This window comes from Pan troglodytes, chromosome 3, assembly GCF_028858775.2.
Source record: "Pan troglodytes isolate AG18354 chromosome 3, NHGRI_mPanTro3-v2.0_pri, whole genome shotgun sequence".
NCBI classification, from domain to species: domain Eukaryota; kingdom Metazoa; phylum Chordata; class Mammalia; order Primates; family Hominidae; genus Pan; species Pan troglodytes.
The window spans coordinates 38,000,690-38,016,813 of NC_072401.2; the positions used below are offsets into that span (position 1 = coordinate 38,000,690).

The following is a 16,124-nucleotide window of genomic DNA, read 5'->3' on the forward strand; positions in this document are numbered from 1 at the left end:
GGCAGGGACAAATATACAGACTATATCACCTTATAAAGGTAATGCTTTCCTTCCTTCTTTGCTTAGTTTTGGTGGCTAATGGCTCTGCCCCACAAATCCCCTGCCTCCCAAGAGAACTCTGCCAAGCCCATCGGACCCTACTCCTTAGGGCACTGCCCAACATCCCCTCCTCAAAGCCCCCTCTGCCCTTTACACAACCAGCACCCAGGGCTCAGGAGCAACAGGTGACAGGAAACCCCTCAAGTAATGGCAGAGGCCCAAAAAGGAAAATTCTGGAGTGGTTAGGAATTTTGTCTCATTCTTTAGCTGTGATAGGTTGGTATTTGGTTTAGGCTAGGCAATAATAATAATACACTTTTTCATCACTTACTGTGTGCCAAGCACTCAATAGTTTTATCTTACATAACTGACACAACAATGCTATGAGGCAGCTCAGCCATATTCTCTCTATAATACAGATAAGGAAAGTAATTTAAAGATTTTTTTTCTCTCTGTACAACAGGCACTTTTATTAGTGGCTGGAATGCAGTTATCCACAAGAGTGCACAAACAAAATGGGAGAGGAGGATCAGGTAGGGCTGGCAGCTGGCACGGGAAATGGGAGATACCTGGCTGGGGGGTTCTCTCTGTTTGAGATCCTGGGACAGTGCTATCAAGTAAAGAGAAGAAGCCGGGGGCCTTGGGGTATTGCAGGTGGGAATGGAAAACCAGGTCCTCTGAGTTCAACAGGTTTGGCAAAAGGATCCTCAAGGTAAGATGTCTGGCCCCTCTACCCATCCATCCTCCAGAAAGTCCCTTGGGTAGATTCAGTTTCTCTTACAAAGAGAACTGTGTTAGTAACTGGCAAAAGAAAGCAGAGGAGAAATTTGGCCCAAACTCTCCATCTAGCCGACAAGTTTCCATTCTAATTGGCACCCATTCATAAAGTCACTTGGAATAAACAAAATCTTAGTTTTTGGGGGGTACCCTTATTTTCTTAGATTTCACACTAGAGTACCAAAGTTGTACTTCTTTTTCTGAAGTGTCACTCATTTGAGGACTTATTTTCCCCACTGGAAATTTTGCTACTTTGAGCAGTTTTATATTTGCCTCCCAACAGACACAAACAGATGAGTCACAGAAGTGAAAATGCAGGACCATAATCCATTATCTGAAAACCTGGAAGTCAGATGTGCTTCAAAGTTCAAACCTTGTGATTTTAGGAAGGTAATGCAATGCATTTAGCGCACAACCTGTAACACTCAAATCAAATTCATTAATATTATTCAGCAGAACATGCAAATAGTCAAGATAGAATAATATATACCATAGAACCTCACATTAGGCTGGGTGTGATGGTGCATCCCTATAATCCCAGCACTTTGGGAGGCCGAGGTGGGTGGATCACATGAGGTCAAGAGTTCCAGATCAGCCTGGCCAATATGGTGAAACCCCATCTCTACTAAAAATACAAAAATTAGCCGGGCGTGGTGCATGCCTGTAATCCCAGCTACTCGGGAGGCTGAGGCAGGAGAATCTCTTGAACCCGGGAGGCGGAGCTTGCAGTGAGCCGAGATCACACCACTGCACTCCAGCCTGGGAGACAGAGAGGGACTCCATCTCAAAAAAAAAATTAAAAACCTCTCATTACTTCAAGTTAAGTTTTACAACCTACAGAGGGTATCAAAAGCCTAAAAGAAAAACTTGTTTTCAGAGCTTTTTACATTTCAGAATTGTCCATAAAGGATTACACACTTGCAAATGGCTCAAAAACTAGAAGAAAACAAAATCAACCTGATAGTTACCAACCATGTACAAATTAAAACAATCAAGGTACCAATTTTTGCCTAACAAATTAGCGAATATGTTTTTCAGAGAAAATAACAAGAATATGAAATTGAGTCTTTTTGGCTATTGCTGTGAGAATGTAACCTGGGATGACCTTCAGATCAACACTGATGTCATCAATTGCCTCAAAAATGTGAACATCTTTGACCCTCAAAGTGCCTTTTCAGGAACCCATTTTCTGTGGAAGTCCTCTGATATTTAGGCAAAGTTTCATGCACAGAGGCATTCACTGAAATGAGTTTTAAAACTCACTTAAAAATAATGAGCTACTGAAATCTCCCAAATAGGTACATAGTAAAGTAAAATACAGTGAATCCATATAGTGGAACAGTAGGCAGCCCTTTTTTGGGTGTGTAGGGAAATAGAGAAACATTTCTGTGTAACATAAACTGAAAAAGTCATGATACAAAGTTATATTGCATTATGAACCTATCCGAGTTAAAAATGCAATTAAAGAACCTATCTGAGTTAAGAACGCAATTACAGGCTCATGCCTGTAATCCCAGCACTTTGGGGGGCCGAGGCGGGCGGATCATGAGGTCAGAAGATCGAGACCATCCTGGCTAACACGGTGAAACACTGTCTTTACTAAAAATACAAAAACAAAATTAGCCGAGCATGGTGGTGGGCACCTGTAGTCCCAGCTACTTGGGAGGCTGAGGCGGGAGAATGGCGTGAACCCTGGAGGCGGAGCTTGCAGTGAGCTGAGATTGGGCCACTGCACTCCAGCCTGGATGACAGAGCAACACTCCATCTCAAAAAAAAAAAATGCAATTAGAGAAGACCAGAATGAAATATGCTAACAATGGCTAGTGCCTTGGAGTAATGGAATCAAGGGTGATTCTCGCTCCTTCCTCCCACAAACTTTAGATCTTTGGGGAAATTTTCCAAAAATACCTAGTGCATGTATTTTAGCTAAAGGGAAATGAGAAAAGATGGCTTGGCTACTTAACTCCCATGCAACAGTAGCAAACTCTAATCTGAGGTGTTACTCTGGGCTTTTTAAAAATCCCTATCATTGCAAAGCTATCACCACCTCCAGAATAAAAACTGTTTAATATATGTGGTCCACATTTATTTGACAGTTTAAATGACGTAATATAAATCAAGCCTAATGCGCACTCTGGAGAAAAAATACTATATTTTTTAAAGATACACAGGATAAAAGATATATGCCACTTTGCCATTTACCCAGAACTTTCAGAGACAAGAGCTCAGTAAGACAGAGCAGCCAGTAGGACAGATAGACAGGTGTTGGCACAATGCCCATTTTACAGGTGAGGAAATGGAGGTGGACAGAACCATATGCTGCAGACATCAGGGTCTCCTTCTGATTTTTTTTTTTTTTTTTTTTGAGATGGAGTCTCGCTCTGTCACCCAGGCTGGAGTGCAGTGGCACGATCTCAGCTCACTGCAACCTCCGCCTCCCAGGTTCGAGTGATTCTCCTGCCTCAGCCTCCCCAGTAGCTGGGACTACAGGCATGTGCCACCACACCTAACTAATTTTTGTATTTCTAGTAGAAACGGGGTTTCACCATATTGGCCAGGCTGGTCTTGAACTCCTGACCTCGTGATCTGCCCGCCTTGGCCTCCCAAAGTGCTGGGATTACAGGCGTGAGCCACTGCACCCGGCTTCCTTCTGATTTTTGACTTCAAGTCCAAGGCCCTGACTTAAGGCTTGGTGCTCTTTCCACCATAGCATCCCATGACCTTGTTACTTACTGATTCTTTATAAATATGTTAGAATAAAAAGAATTTTCTTACTCAAAAAAATAGTTTAGTAATAATTAGCATGGACTTCAAAATCAAACAGATCTGACTCAATGGACTCCATGACAAAATCCAGCTTACACATGAGTGACTTTTTCAACTTCTCTGAGGCTCAGTTTCCTCATCTACAAACACAGGAATAAAATTATGTATATAACTGACAGGAAATTCATTGTAAGAATGAAATGATCTAGGTACTTAGACTACCGCCTGCACACAAACCAGGTAATAATAAAAATTGAATTCCTTTTTCCTAAAAGAGTAAAGTGTCTACAGTGTACTAACACCAAATTCTGATTTTAGTTTTTATAAATCACACCAGAATTATTAATATACCCGCTTTCAGCAGCACACCAAATCTTTACAACCACTTAAGTGTCCGAAATTATTAGGAACCACTCAACCTAATAGTTTATACCAATGACAATTTAATTTATTCTTTTTGTCAGCTTTAAATCATTTCTCTATTGTTTCAATAAGTCATTAAACTTCAACATTAGGGCCAAAGAATCATTTTTAAAGAAACAATAAAATCTGTTGTTTGTTCACTTGGGGCTTTGGTCTCTCACATTCAAATTCAACTCTTCAAATTTCCAAATAGATTCATTTCATTTCCTTTTTTAGAGGGGGTAGGGGCAGGGAATTGACAGAGACTTCTCACATTTTTCATTTCCTTTTAAAATTAAATGTAGATATGGACTCCCAAGCTCCAAGGTGTGCTTTTTCAAAACTTTCCAAACACTATATATTATGTGGATGTACAGCTTCGCAGCTACCTGGCTAAGAGAGACCCCAGAATTTAATAAAGCTTATCTTTTGCATCTAAAAAGGAGTCAGAATGCTGGAGGGAAGCCCGCAGCCCAAGGACAATGCATTTTTCATGTCACCAGCCCCAGGACCTCTTCCACCCACTCCTTACTCGAGGGCTATGCCCACTGTCTGAGAGAGAAACTAATAAACCTGAAGGTTGAGTAACCAGAGAACTTAAGGACATTAATAAGCCAAGATGTGGAAAATCATCCCTTTGGGTGCTTGTGGTATATAGTTTCGAATGCTGCTGCTAAGAGACAAGTTTAATGAGATTCTTCTACTAGGAAGGAAGTGAAAAAGGCATTGTCACTACCCACCGTGAAGCTATCTGCCCTTCTTTTCTCTACTTGACAACTTCTGATAACCACATGCTTACAATTTTATGACGTTCTAAACTATCTTAGAATCTCAGCGAGATTGCAGAGGTTGACTCATACTCTATTTTTCCTCTGCAGAGCAGTGGGGTACAGTGGAAAGGGAATGAACTTTGGAATCAAGCAGGCTGGGTTATCCCAGATAAAGATACATATAAAGGTACACACATACACAGACACCTCCTAGTGGTTCTGCTTCTCTGAATGCTGACTGGCACAGTACCTATGTGATGTTCAGCCAGTTGTTTAACCTCTCTTGCCTCAGTTGCCTTACTGGAAGTAAGTATTTCACAGGGTTATGAGCAATGAGTTTAAAAATGCCTATGAAGGCTGGGCGCGGTGGCTCACACCTGTAATCCCTGCACTTTGGGAGGTCGAGAAGGGCGGATCACTTGAGGTCAGGAGTTACAAACCAGCATAGCCAACATGGGGAAGCCCCGATTCTACTAAAAAATACAAATATTTGCCAGGCATGATGGCGGGCGCCTATAATCCCAGCTACTAGGGAGGCTGAGGCAGGAGAATTGCTTGAGCCCGGGAGGTGGAGGTTGTAGTGAGCCGAGATCGCACCACTGCACCTCAGCCTGGGAGTCAGAGCAAGACTCTGTCTCAAAAAACAATAAAAATAAAAATAAATAAACAAAAATGCGGCCGGGCGCGGTGGCTCACGCCTGTAATCCCAGCACTTTGGGAGGCCAAGGTGGGCGGATCACGAGGTCAGGAGATGGAGACCATCCTGGCTAACACGGTGAAACCCCGTCTCTACTAAAAATATAAAAAATTAGCCAGGCATGGTGGCGGGCGCCTGTAGTCCCAGCTACTCTGGAGGCTGAGGCAGGAGAATGGCGTGAACCCGGGAGGCGGAGCTTGCAGTGAGATCGCGCCACTGCACTCCAGCCTGGGCGACAGAGCAAGACTCCGTCTCAAAAAGAAAAAAATAAATAAAAATAAAAATGCATATAAAGTACTCAACCCAAAGCCTGGCACACAGCAGGCACTCAACAGTATTTCCCATTCCTTTCCCTCTACTTCCCTATGCTCAAGGTACAAACATTAACACCATCTTTGGTTGCAAGGGGATCAGATGTTGGCTGGTCAGAGCATCTTCTTTTTACACACGCCTCAAGATACTGGCAAATTTGAGCTCTGTATCCTTTCCTTTTTAGACACCTGTTTCTTCTTCCGCATTAATTTTCTTTTCATCAAAAAACAACAACAACAACAACAACAACAAAGGCTGTCATGCAATTAGATGAGAGCTTTCATCAGTCACATTCTAGTCCTGAGACCTGGGTGTTGCTCAGAGGTCAAACCAAACACACACCCACTCTAGGGATGCATTTCTCCTGCTGATGATGGCTAATTACATGCATCATGTGCTGAATTTTTAATAATTTTACTCCCAGATTAAACTCTTCCCCAGATTCTGTTGCAACTGACTCTAACCCTCTAATGAATGTCTCCAACCTCACATCCAAGTGGAACCTGATTATGCACCTATGTGTCCCAGCAATCAAACGCAGGATGAAAATCAAAATGAACCAGCAGGGCATGGTGGCTCATGCCTGTAATACCAGCACTTTGGGAGGCCGAGGCAGGAGGATCACTTGAGGTCGGGAGTTCGAGACCAGCCTGGCCAATATGGCAAAACCCCATCTCTACTAAAAATACAAAAATTAGCCGGGCATGGTGGCACATGCCTGTAATCCCAGCTGCTCAGAAGGCTGAGGCAGGAGAATCACTTGAACCAGAGAGCTGGAGGTTGCAGTGAGCCGAGGTCGTGCCACTGCACTCCAGTCTGGGTGACAGAATGAGCCCCTGTATCAAAATAAGGAAAAGAAAAAAAAAATTGTCCCATCCAGTAAAACATGTCACTAGCTGCCATTTCCCCAGGTGGATGGCTAACGGAAATACGGGCCTGCTAAAAAGACTCAGGAGACAATATTATCCATCTCCTTCCCTTCCAACCTGCTCTGGTTTCTATGAAAAAGTGAAGGCCAAACTGCTAAGTCAGTGTAAAAGTTGTAAGCGACTGAAATGTTCTCAGGAGGAAGAGTTTATGGATGTTTATGGAGGAGACAGTCACTGTTGAAAGGCTTCCAGTTGCTTATTATTTGGGCCTGAGGAGGAACCACCCCTGAAATCAAGCTTGGAAGAGCTTGCTGACGTCAGATTCCCAGCTGTAGTAACCCCAAATGGCCAAGTAAGTATGCTTTTTTTTTTAACTGCAGCTGTTAGGTGGCAATTAAGAGGGGAAGCGGTGGTAAGGAATCCCTAGTGTCTGTAATTATAAAAGCAAGGATGTGACATAGGACTTCCATAAAACTTACACCTCCTCTTAAGATTGATTTCAATTAAAAACTGCTTCATCGTTGGTGACACTTTAGCATCTCTGTTGGTGGCTTCCTGCCCTGACCACACAAGGTTCCTTTCGTGACGACAGGAATCAACAAAAAGAAGAAAAAAATGTAAGTTTACCAACGCGCCTTCCCTTTTTCCGAGCCTGATTTATACAGGATATATGGGAAGAAATGTGGACTCCTTGACCTGTTACAAGAATCCATCAACCACCCAAATAAATGGAAACGTGGAAAGAGATTCAAAGTCCTCCAGGTTTTAGGATATTTTAAGGTATTTAAAAGGGAGAAGGAGGCGCCGACAGCGCACCCGGTGCTCTGTGTCACGATCTTGCGCTCGCGGCGCCTTTGAGGACAAGGGCGGCGGGAAAGGGGTCCGCGGGGTTCCGAGGCGAGCGGCCGTGGAGGAAGCGCCCCCGAAGAAGGCCTGGTCCCTACGCCCCGCACAGCCCAGGGCTGGGGAACACAGATCCTCGGGGGAGGCCCCAGGGAGGGAAGGCAGGAGCGGGGCCCGCGGGAGGGGAGGGACGGGAGCCGTTGCCACGCACCGCGCCCTGCCCGGACCGCCGCGGGACAGCCAGTTGTTCAGCGCCGGGATCCCGCGGCTGTGCCAGAAAGCAGGCTCCTCGGGACGCCGCGGGGCTGCCGTCCCGACCCCTCGCTTCCTTCCGCGCTCCCGGGACCGGGCTCAGCACCCGGCGCCCCGGCTCCGACCGGACACTCACCCGGAGCCACCAGCGGCGAACTCACGGCGCCTCCCACGAAGACAGCAGCGGCTAGGACGGCGGACCCCGGGAGTGCCCGCGGAGCCATCGCCGCGTCGCTTTGCCCTCCTCCCCCAGGGCGCCGCGTCCCGCGCTCGGGAAGGCAGAGCCGCTCCGGAGCCGGCGGGCTGATCGAGTGGCTGGGCTGGGCCCCAGGGAGCGGCGAACCCCGCCCCGCCATTGCCCCGCCCCACGCCACACCCACCTCGGCTAGGTCCCGCCTCTCCCCGCGCGCCCCGGGCTCCATCTAAGCCGGGACGAGGCCCACTCATGGCTCCGCCGCCGACTCCCCGCCCACCTCAGCCTGATCCCGCCTCTCCCTGCCATTCCCGCTTCCTTTCCAAACCCGGCAGCAGCCTCAGCGGCGTAGCTAGGCCATGGACACGCCCTCTTTCTCCACCCACCTCAGCTTGGCCCCGCCTCTCCCTGCCGAGCCCCGGACTCCACCTAAGAAGGCACGTGGCCCATCCATGGCCCCGCCCTTTTCCCCTCCCACAGCTCTGCCCGACCCGTCCTCTCCCTACCGCTCCCGCTTCCTTTCCAAACCCAGCAGCAGCCTTGGCGGCGCAGTTAGGCTATAGCCCCGCCCTTGTGCCCTGCCCACCGTGGCCCGGCCCTGCCTCTACTTGCCACGCCCGCTTCCTTTCCAAGCCGGGCTGGGATTACGCGGGAGCCCGGGGCTGGGGGAGGGTCGCCCGGGTGCAACCTCCCTCGGTCGCTGGGACTAGGCGGGCGTGGGAAGAGAAAGAGGGAGCGCGCCCCGAGAAGCACTGGACAGTCAGAAGCGGCCAGCACTGGAGTGAGCACAGGCTTTTTTCGCTGTTGGCATGTCTAACCACTAGCATTCCCCTCGGTTGCAGGTCTAGGGAGTGACGCTGTGCTGGATGTCACGTTCTGTTGTTTGGAAATTAGCAGAAAAGATAAATAACTTAAATTTCTTCCTCTGTTTGTTTGCATTTAAGCTGCTCCTATTGGGGAAAATACCTCTATGCATTTTCAGGAACAACTTGCCTTTTTTTTAAATCGTGTGCTTGTATTGCACCTTGCGCATACTCCCGCAAAGTAGGTCTTTCAATGCCCAGGCGCTTATTATCTCCTCACATCCTCACATCAGCTCTGCGAGGTGACTATTAGAGGCCAGGGAGTAAACCCACGATGTCTGGGCCACCATGATAAATTGTAATTATCTCATTGTCATTGTGTTTGCTCGCTGCTGTGCCCTCAGCGCCTGGATGGAGGACAGACAGCACACGCTAAGAGGTCAGAAGTGTTTTCTGAAGTTGAATCATCTTCACAAGCATTAATAGGACTCAGAGGCTCTCTCTGAATAGTTCCTTTTTACTGCCCTGTAGAGACTGTTGTTACTGGGCCATCAAGCATTTGCTTGAAGGAAATTAGGGCAGGACTTGAGCAAATACTCAACACCAGCAAGAAGAGGGGGTGCATGGGAGCCGTGGGTTTTCACAGGATGGGTATCATCCTTGAGGTGACTGATAACCTCTAGTTTTCAGAGGACTATTTATTCTCTCACCGAGTCCTCCACGCAGTCTGCTGGACTATTATTACAAACATTGCGTTGATGTGGGAATTGCCAGTGACAGAAGCTCAGGCCACTACAGTACAGATGGCTGAGGCTGAAGGATGGAGCCCCTGCCCTTTGAAGCCCAAGGAGGGCACTGCGCGTCCTGCGCTCAGTTGGCAGCGCATCCTACAGTCTGGCAGTCTTAGCAGGCAGCCTTTGCTAGTTTTATATCAACATAAACACTGAGAATGGGTGCAGAGGAAAGCGATCCATGTGGATTTCTAACTAAAACAGGAGAGAATCCCGGACCTAGAAATTAAACTATAAATTAGAAGTAGTAGCCAGAACCAGCTACAAAATTTGCAGGGCACAATGCAAAATGAAAAGGCAGGGCCTTCTGTTCAAAAATCATTAAGAATTTCAAGATGGCAACAACACAACGTTAAATCGATTGTGGAGCCCTCCTAAACACACAGTTGCACAGGTCACACACTTATAAAGCCAGCTCTGGTTTTGTAAGTTAGAATGTAACAAAATGCTTGAATCAAGAAATCTAATCAAAATGTAAAATGTCATTTCAAAATTGAATCATGTTTCACTCTTTTCCCACAGATTGGACTTACTATTAAAAAGACGGGATCGTTTTTGGCTGGGCGCGGTAGCTCAAGCCTGTAATCCCAGCACTTTGGGAGGCCAAAGCAGGCAGATCACGAGGTCAGGAGATCGTAGACCATCCTGGCTAACACGGTGAAACCCCGTCTGTACTAAAAATACAAAAAAGTAGCCAGGCGTGGTGGCGGGCGCCTGTAGTCCCAGCTACTCGGGAGGCTGAGGCAGGAGAATGGCGTGAACCCGGGAGGCGGAACTTGCAGTGAGCCGAGATTGTGCCACTGCACTGCAGCCTGGGCGACAGAGCGAGACTCCGTCTCAAAAGAAAAAAAGAAAAAGAAAAAAAGAAAGACGGGATCATTGTTAACAACACATTTGAATTGTATATCTGTTATGGCTCTTCAAATATAAAAATCTAGTACTTAAGCCTTACCCATTATCTACCAGGCCCTTTGTTTTACAGATGAGAGATGGTTAAGTGATCTGCCTGACATATCTACTATGAGCCAGGGTTGAAACCCAGGGCTCTGAAATTTCTCTTCCTGAACTTTCCATAACACCTGCTTGACACACTCTCTATAAATGTCTTACTTTCACATACCCCATATACATGCATTTGTATATCTTGTTAAAGGAATGCAGGAAGGGTAGGAGGAAGAGAGGGGGAGGGACGGAGGAAAGTGAAGAAGGGAAGGAGAGAGGAAAGAAAGAAAATCAAGCTTAAATTATTTTCCATATCCTTAACCCTACAGATTTATTCATACAATTTAAATAGCTTCTACATATGTATATCTAAAAATCCACTGTTTTATTTTAAAAGTAAGAACCCCAATGTAATGGAACTTCTATTCTCTATTATGAAGGGAATGTCATATTTCTTCAGAGGACATAAAATGGAAATTTTAAAACTAAGTTGTATTTCCATTTTTTCAGAAACAAAAGTAGAGTTTTAATAATTCTTAACAATAACTGTCATTAATTAAAAACAATAATCCTCATTCTGCCCTTAGATTTAGCCCAATCCTATGGTGGGAACTCTTTTTGTATTCTTTCATCAATTCCTCACAATGATTTTATATTTAGGGAATCACTGTTAACACTCCTCACTTCAAAGCTGAGGGATTAGGGCATTTATCTGAGTCACATGGCCTCTCCCTGGCACCACCAGGATGCAAATCCAGGATCAGCTCCCTTGGGCCCACATTTGCAACCTCCTCTTGCACTATTCTGCCTCTGAAATGCAGAACTCTAGTCAACTAGCTCCTCTTTTGCAATCTAAAGTATTGTTCTCATATTCCTTCATTGCATGTTTAACCTAGCCTTTTTGAACTCTGTTTCAACAATTGCTTACATATTTTTCCTCAGTGAGAATAATTTATTGATTGATGGGAGTGGATTAAAAGTCAGAGTGTATAGGATCAAATTTACAAACATATACAATGTGATGTCCTTTCTGATTTTCATTGTTTTCGGTTTCTCTGTAGGGATTCAGTTAATCATTCCCCTTAGTAGAAACCTTTCCTGTTTTCCTCTGAACTGCTAAGCTGGTGATTTTCATCACCATCATTTAAACGCATAAGCCTCAGTTGGCTGGTATTTACTCTAATTAATGTTGAACATGCTTCCGCAGAAGGCCTCTGTAGGATTTCTTTCGTGATTTAGATGCACTCATCTCTCCTTTTGAGTGGTTATATCCAGGAGATAAGCTCACATTTCTTTTTAAAAAATATGTCTGAAGGGGAATAAAATATTTTACACAATCTGGGGCTATTTTGATATGACAACAAATATGTGCTGTGTTCGTAGTACTGGGCTGAGCATGAGGGGTTGGAGGGGAGAGTCACTACAAGCTTAAGAAAAAGATTCTAACTTTGCTTTTAAAGTTTTAAGCCTGCCTGGGAGAAAGGGAACTGTTGCATAAGTGAACAGAAATGGCTGGCCAGGTGCAGTGGCTCACGCCTGTAATCGCAGCACTTTGGGAGACTGAGGCAGGTGGATCACGAGGTCAGGAGATCGAGACCATCCTGGCTAACACGGTAAAACCCCGTCTCTACTAAAAATACAAAAAATTAGCCGGGCGTGGTGGCAGGCATCTGTAGTCCCAGCTACTTGGGAGGCTGAGGCAGGAGAATGGCGTGAACCCGGGAGGCGGAGCTTGCAGTGAGCCGAGATGACGCCACTGCACTCCAGCCTGGGCAACAGAGCAAGACTCCATCTCAAAAAATAAAAAAATAAAAAAGAAATGGCCAACAGCCCAGGGGTCAGGGGACACAGCCCTGCCAAAGATTCGCTCACTCTACTCTCTGCAGCTTCTTTTGGGTTGGTCTTCCAACCTATAAAATACAAGGATGATAGGATGATTTCTAAAGGTTCCCATCCAGCCCTAAGATTCTATACCATAATGAGTAATCAAATGATAGGGGTGCTAAGTCAGGCTAGACTGCAAGGTTTCTCAACACTGTGGACATTGTTGGTCCAGTAATTCTTTGTTGTGGGGGACTGTTGTGTGCACTGTAAGATGTCTAGCTACAATCCTTGACCTTTACTGACTACATGCCAGCAGCTCCCACCCCAGCTGTGACAACCAAACATATCTCCAGATATTACCAAATGACTCTAGGGAACAAAATCACACCCAGTTGATAACCACTGAGCTGGAGAAATCCCAAGAAGATCAAAAGAATTGTACTGGAAGCTCTTCAGCAAGGTTTCATGAAAGAGGTGCATCTTGAGCTGGGTCTTAAAGGACTGGGATTGATGGAGAGATGAGAAATGTGTATGAATGTATGTACAGTAAAAGAATTTGCATGGTACAGACTGCAGACTGCACAGTCATACATATGCATGAGCAAAAGAGGAGGATGGGTCAGCAATAACCGTGGGTCACAGCCAAGCATAACAGTCGACAAAAGGAGAATGGAGAGCTTCGATTGCCCAGGAATTTGTCATACTTTATAATAAATAATTTTATCGCCAAAATAGATTTTTTAAGGGATAATGAGAATAATTTCCATTGTTCAATTAAATATATTCCATCATAAATTAGGAAGCCTCAGCCGGGTGCAGTGGCTCACTCCTGTAATCCCAGCACTTTGGAAGTCCAAGGCAGGAGGATAGCTTAAGGCCAGGAGTCTGAAACCAACCTGGACAACATAGCAAGACCCTATCTGAAAAAAAAAAAGAAGCTTCAAAAAAGTAAAAATCAGAGGAATCTAATCGATAGCAATGGTGTTCCTAATCTCTGTCCAATTACCTGGATCACCACATTGAGTTATGTTTCATGGGCACATGGTCTCCCAAAAATTACAAATAAGTGATTCAGACCATTTGCGACCACAGCCTCAAAATCAGGTGCATATAACACTGATACAGTTGTTCTCAGTAAAGAGCAAGAGAGAATTACAGTAAGAAACTGTGTGGTTGGGACCAGTGAAACCCACAAGTATACATTTCAGAGGATAAACTATTAAGTGCATAGTGTTTGTCTTAGACAAGCCTCCTTTTGATCACAACCAACAGAAACCTTAACAGTAAATGTAGTATAAGGATAAAGCACTCTCACAGATATAAAGAAGGCCAGGCCTGAAGCCCTCAAGCCAAGACCTCCCATGGCTGCCTCAACCCACACCCCACTCAGCATGACTTCCACAAACTGGCTATAGATCGGTTTCCCTCAACTCAGGAGAATATGGGGCTGCCCAGCCAGGGACTCTGAGTTTAACTGTTCACCCTAGACAAGGATGTCGGACATGGTCCTCTGCTGACTGATAGGTTCTATATAGAAAAGTATCATGGAAGCCAGTAGAATCTATCAAGAGTTTTCTGGGGAAAGAAGTGATCATCAATGTCAGATGCATTGAGGAGTTTAGTAAAATAAGGACCAAAAAGTTACCCAGCAAATCAGGCAATGTGGAGTTACCTGAAGACCCTTGTGGAAGAACATTAAGCTGCATGATAGAGATGGAGCCCACCTGAAAGGCCAAGGTGGGAGGATCACTTGAGCCCAGGAGTCTGAGACCAGCCTGGGAAACATGGTGAAACCCCAACTCTACAAAAAGTACAAAAATTAGCTGGGCATCGTGGTGTACACCTGTATTCCCAGCTACTCAGGAGGCTGAGGTGGGAGGATTGCCTGAGCCCAGGGAGGTCGGGGCTGCAGTGAGCCATGCTCATGCCACTGCACTCCAGCCTGGGTGATAGAGTGAGACCTTGTCTCAAAAAAAAAAAAAAAAAAAAGAAAAGAAAAGAGAAAAGAGAATTCTCTTTCCAGAAACTTGGCTGAAAGAGAACAGAGAAAAAGTCATACGGAGGACCTTGGCAGTCAAGAGAAGGTTTTTATGGATTGAAGTCAATTTTATGGGACAATTGGAAAGCACATGGAGAGAAATATGTGAAGAAATCAGAACAAGGAGAATAACTAATGTAGCAAGATTGAGAGGAACTCAATGATAGGATCAAAAGCATAGGAGTTGTTGACTTCAGACAAAGACAAACACTTGATGCTCTGAAATGGAAGGGAGAGGCAAAAGAAGGGCACCCAGGTATAGATTTGTAGGTGGGAAACAGAAAGTTGAGAAAGTTCACATTAATAGAGGCAAAACCATTGCTATGATTTGAATGTCCCAGCCAAAATTTATGTTAAAATTTAGTTGCCATTGTGATGGTATTAAGAAGTGGGACCTTTAAGAGGTGATCAGATTGTGAGGGCTCTGCCCTTAATAATAGATTAAGGCCTTTATCTCAGGAGTGGGTTAGTTATTGAGGGAGTGGGTTCCAGATAAAAAGGATGAATTCTGCCCAGTTTCCACTCTGTCTCCTGTGTTCACTTACCTTCTGCTTTCTGCCATGGGATAATGCAACATGAAGGCCCTCACCAGATGCTGGCGCCATGCTCTTGGACTTCCCAGTCTCCAGAACTGTGAGACAAATAAATTTCTATTGTTTAGAAATCAGCCACTCTATGGTATTCTGTTATAGAAGCTGAAAATGGACTAAGGCAGCCATCCTCTGACAATGGAATAGACGGGAATGGTGCAGGGGTTTTGAGGTGACTATGTTAAGGCCCCCAGTAAAGGTGTCTGGGTTGTGTACTGCACAAGAGCGCCATATATTAACTTATCCCAGAATGTGAAGGCCAGAATCTCTGGTCACAGAAAAGCAGAAAATATACTCCTCCTGAATATAAGCCCACAATATACATAAGGCCATGCATATACTTGGAAAAAGTATGTGTCCTGTGTGAATCACGCTCCAAGCATCCCCTGAAGTTACTGCTCCCACACTCAGAGGTCTGACTCATGTCTACCAGACTCCAACCTTGCTTCTTTTTCCCTGTGGCAGTAGGGTACAGATAGCACAGTATATACAAGCTACTGACACTGTGGAAACCAAACGTTGGGGAGGGGGGCAGGTTGTTACAATGTGGGCACAGAATGTGTGTAAGAATGTGTGTGCAGCCAAGGAAGCTTCCCACAAGGACCCTGGAAATCCTCCCAATTCCCCCTACCGCAAGGTCAGAGCTGTCTAGATTGAGCCACAATATCATAATAAACTAAATGGTGGAAGGGGCACTTTTTGCCAATCCTCAGGGCCCCTGAGAGTTGTAAGGATTTGAATGATCACTGAAGGGAATGGGAGGGCTGTCCAGCATGTGCACTGCTGTGCATCGCTGAGGGTATAGCTGGGACTGCAGCCCATGAACTTTTCATGGGCCAATCTGCAGGATTGAGTGATGCTCTGTACACATACCTGGAAACTCAGAGGTAGAAATGGAGAAGGCAGTTTAGGAAATAGATCCATGGTTAGGGTTTTTCCAGGAAGGAGCCTGATATTCTAGAGGCTTTTCAAGGAATTTCGTGGTTTTGAAGGATAAGGGGTTCAGGTGTTGAGCTTCAGGATAGGCTGGTTAGGCCACAAAATGACTGATTTACTGAGAGAATTTGGAGGGTCTGGTAGTCTGTGAGGTGTGAGATCGGGATAGTGGGAAGGAGGGTATGAGAGAGCTGAACCTTTCTCAACCTAGTCCTTGCTGCCAATGTCTTTGGAACTCTTGAGAATCTCATATGAGCCATTCTGTTGCCAAGGCGCAGGT

The 16,124-nt window shown here is 45.4% G+C and overlaps 1 protein-coding gene across 1 annotated transcript in view; it reads right to left on the reverse strand.

The window, feature by feature from the left end:
- Nucleotides 1-8,094, reverse strand: part of RELL1 (RELT like 1) — a 73,897-nt gene extending 65,803 nt beyond the window's left edge. The window contains exon 1 of the mRNA XM_016951441.3: nucleotides 7,864-8,094. Coding sequence (XP_016806930.2) covers nucleotides 7,864-8,083 — 220 coding nt within the window. The 5' untranslated portion in view covers nucleotides 8,084-8,094. The remainder of the gene's footprint in view (nucleotides 1-7,863) is intronic.
- Between the last annotated feature and the right edge of the window lie 8,030 nt (nucleotides 8,095-16,124).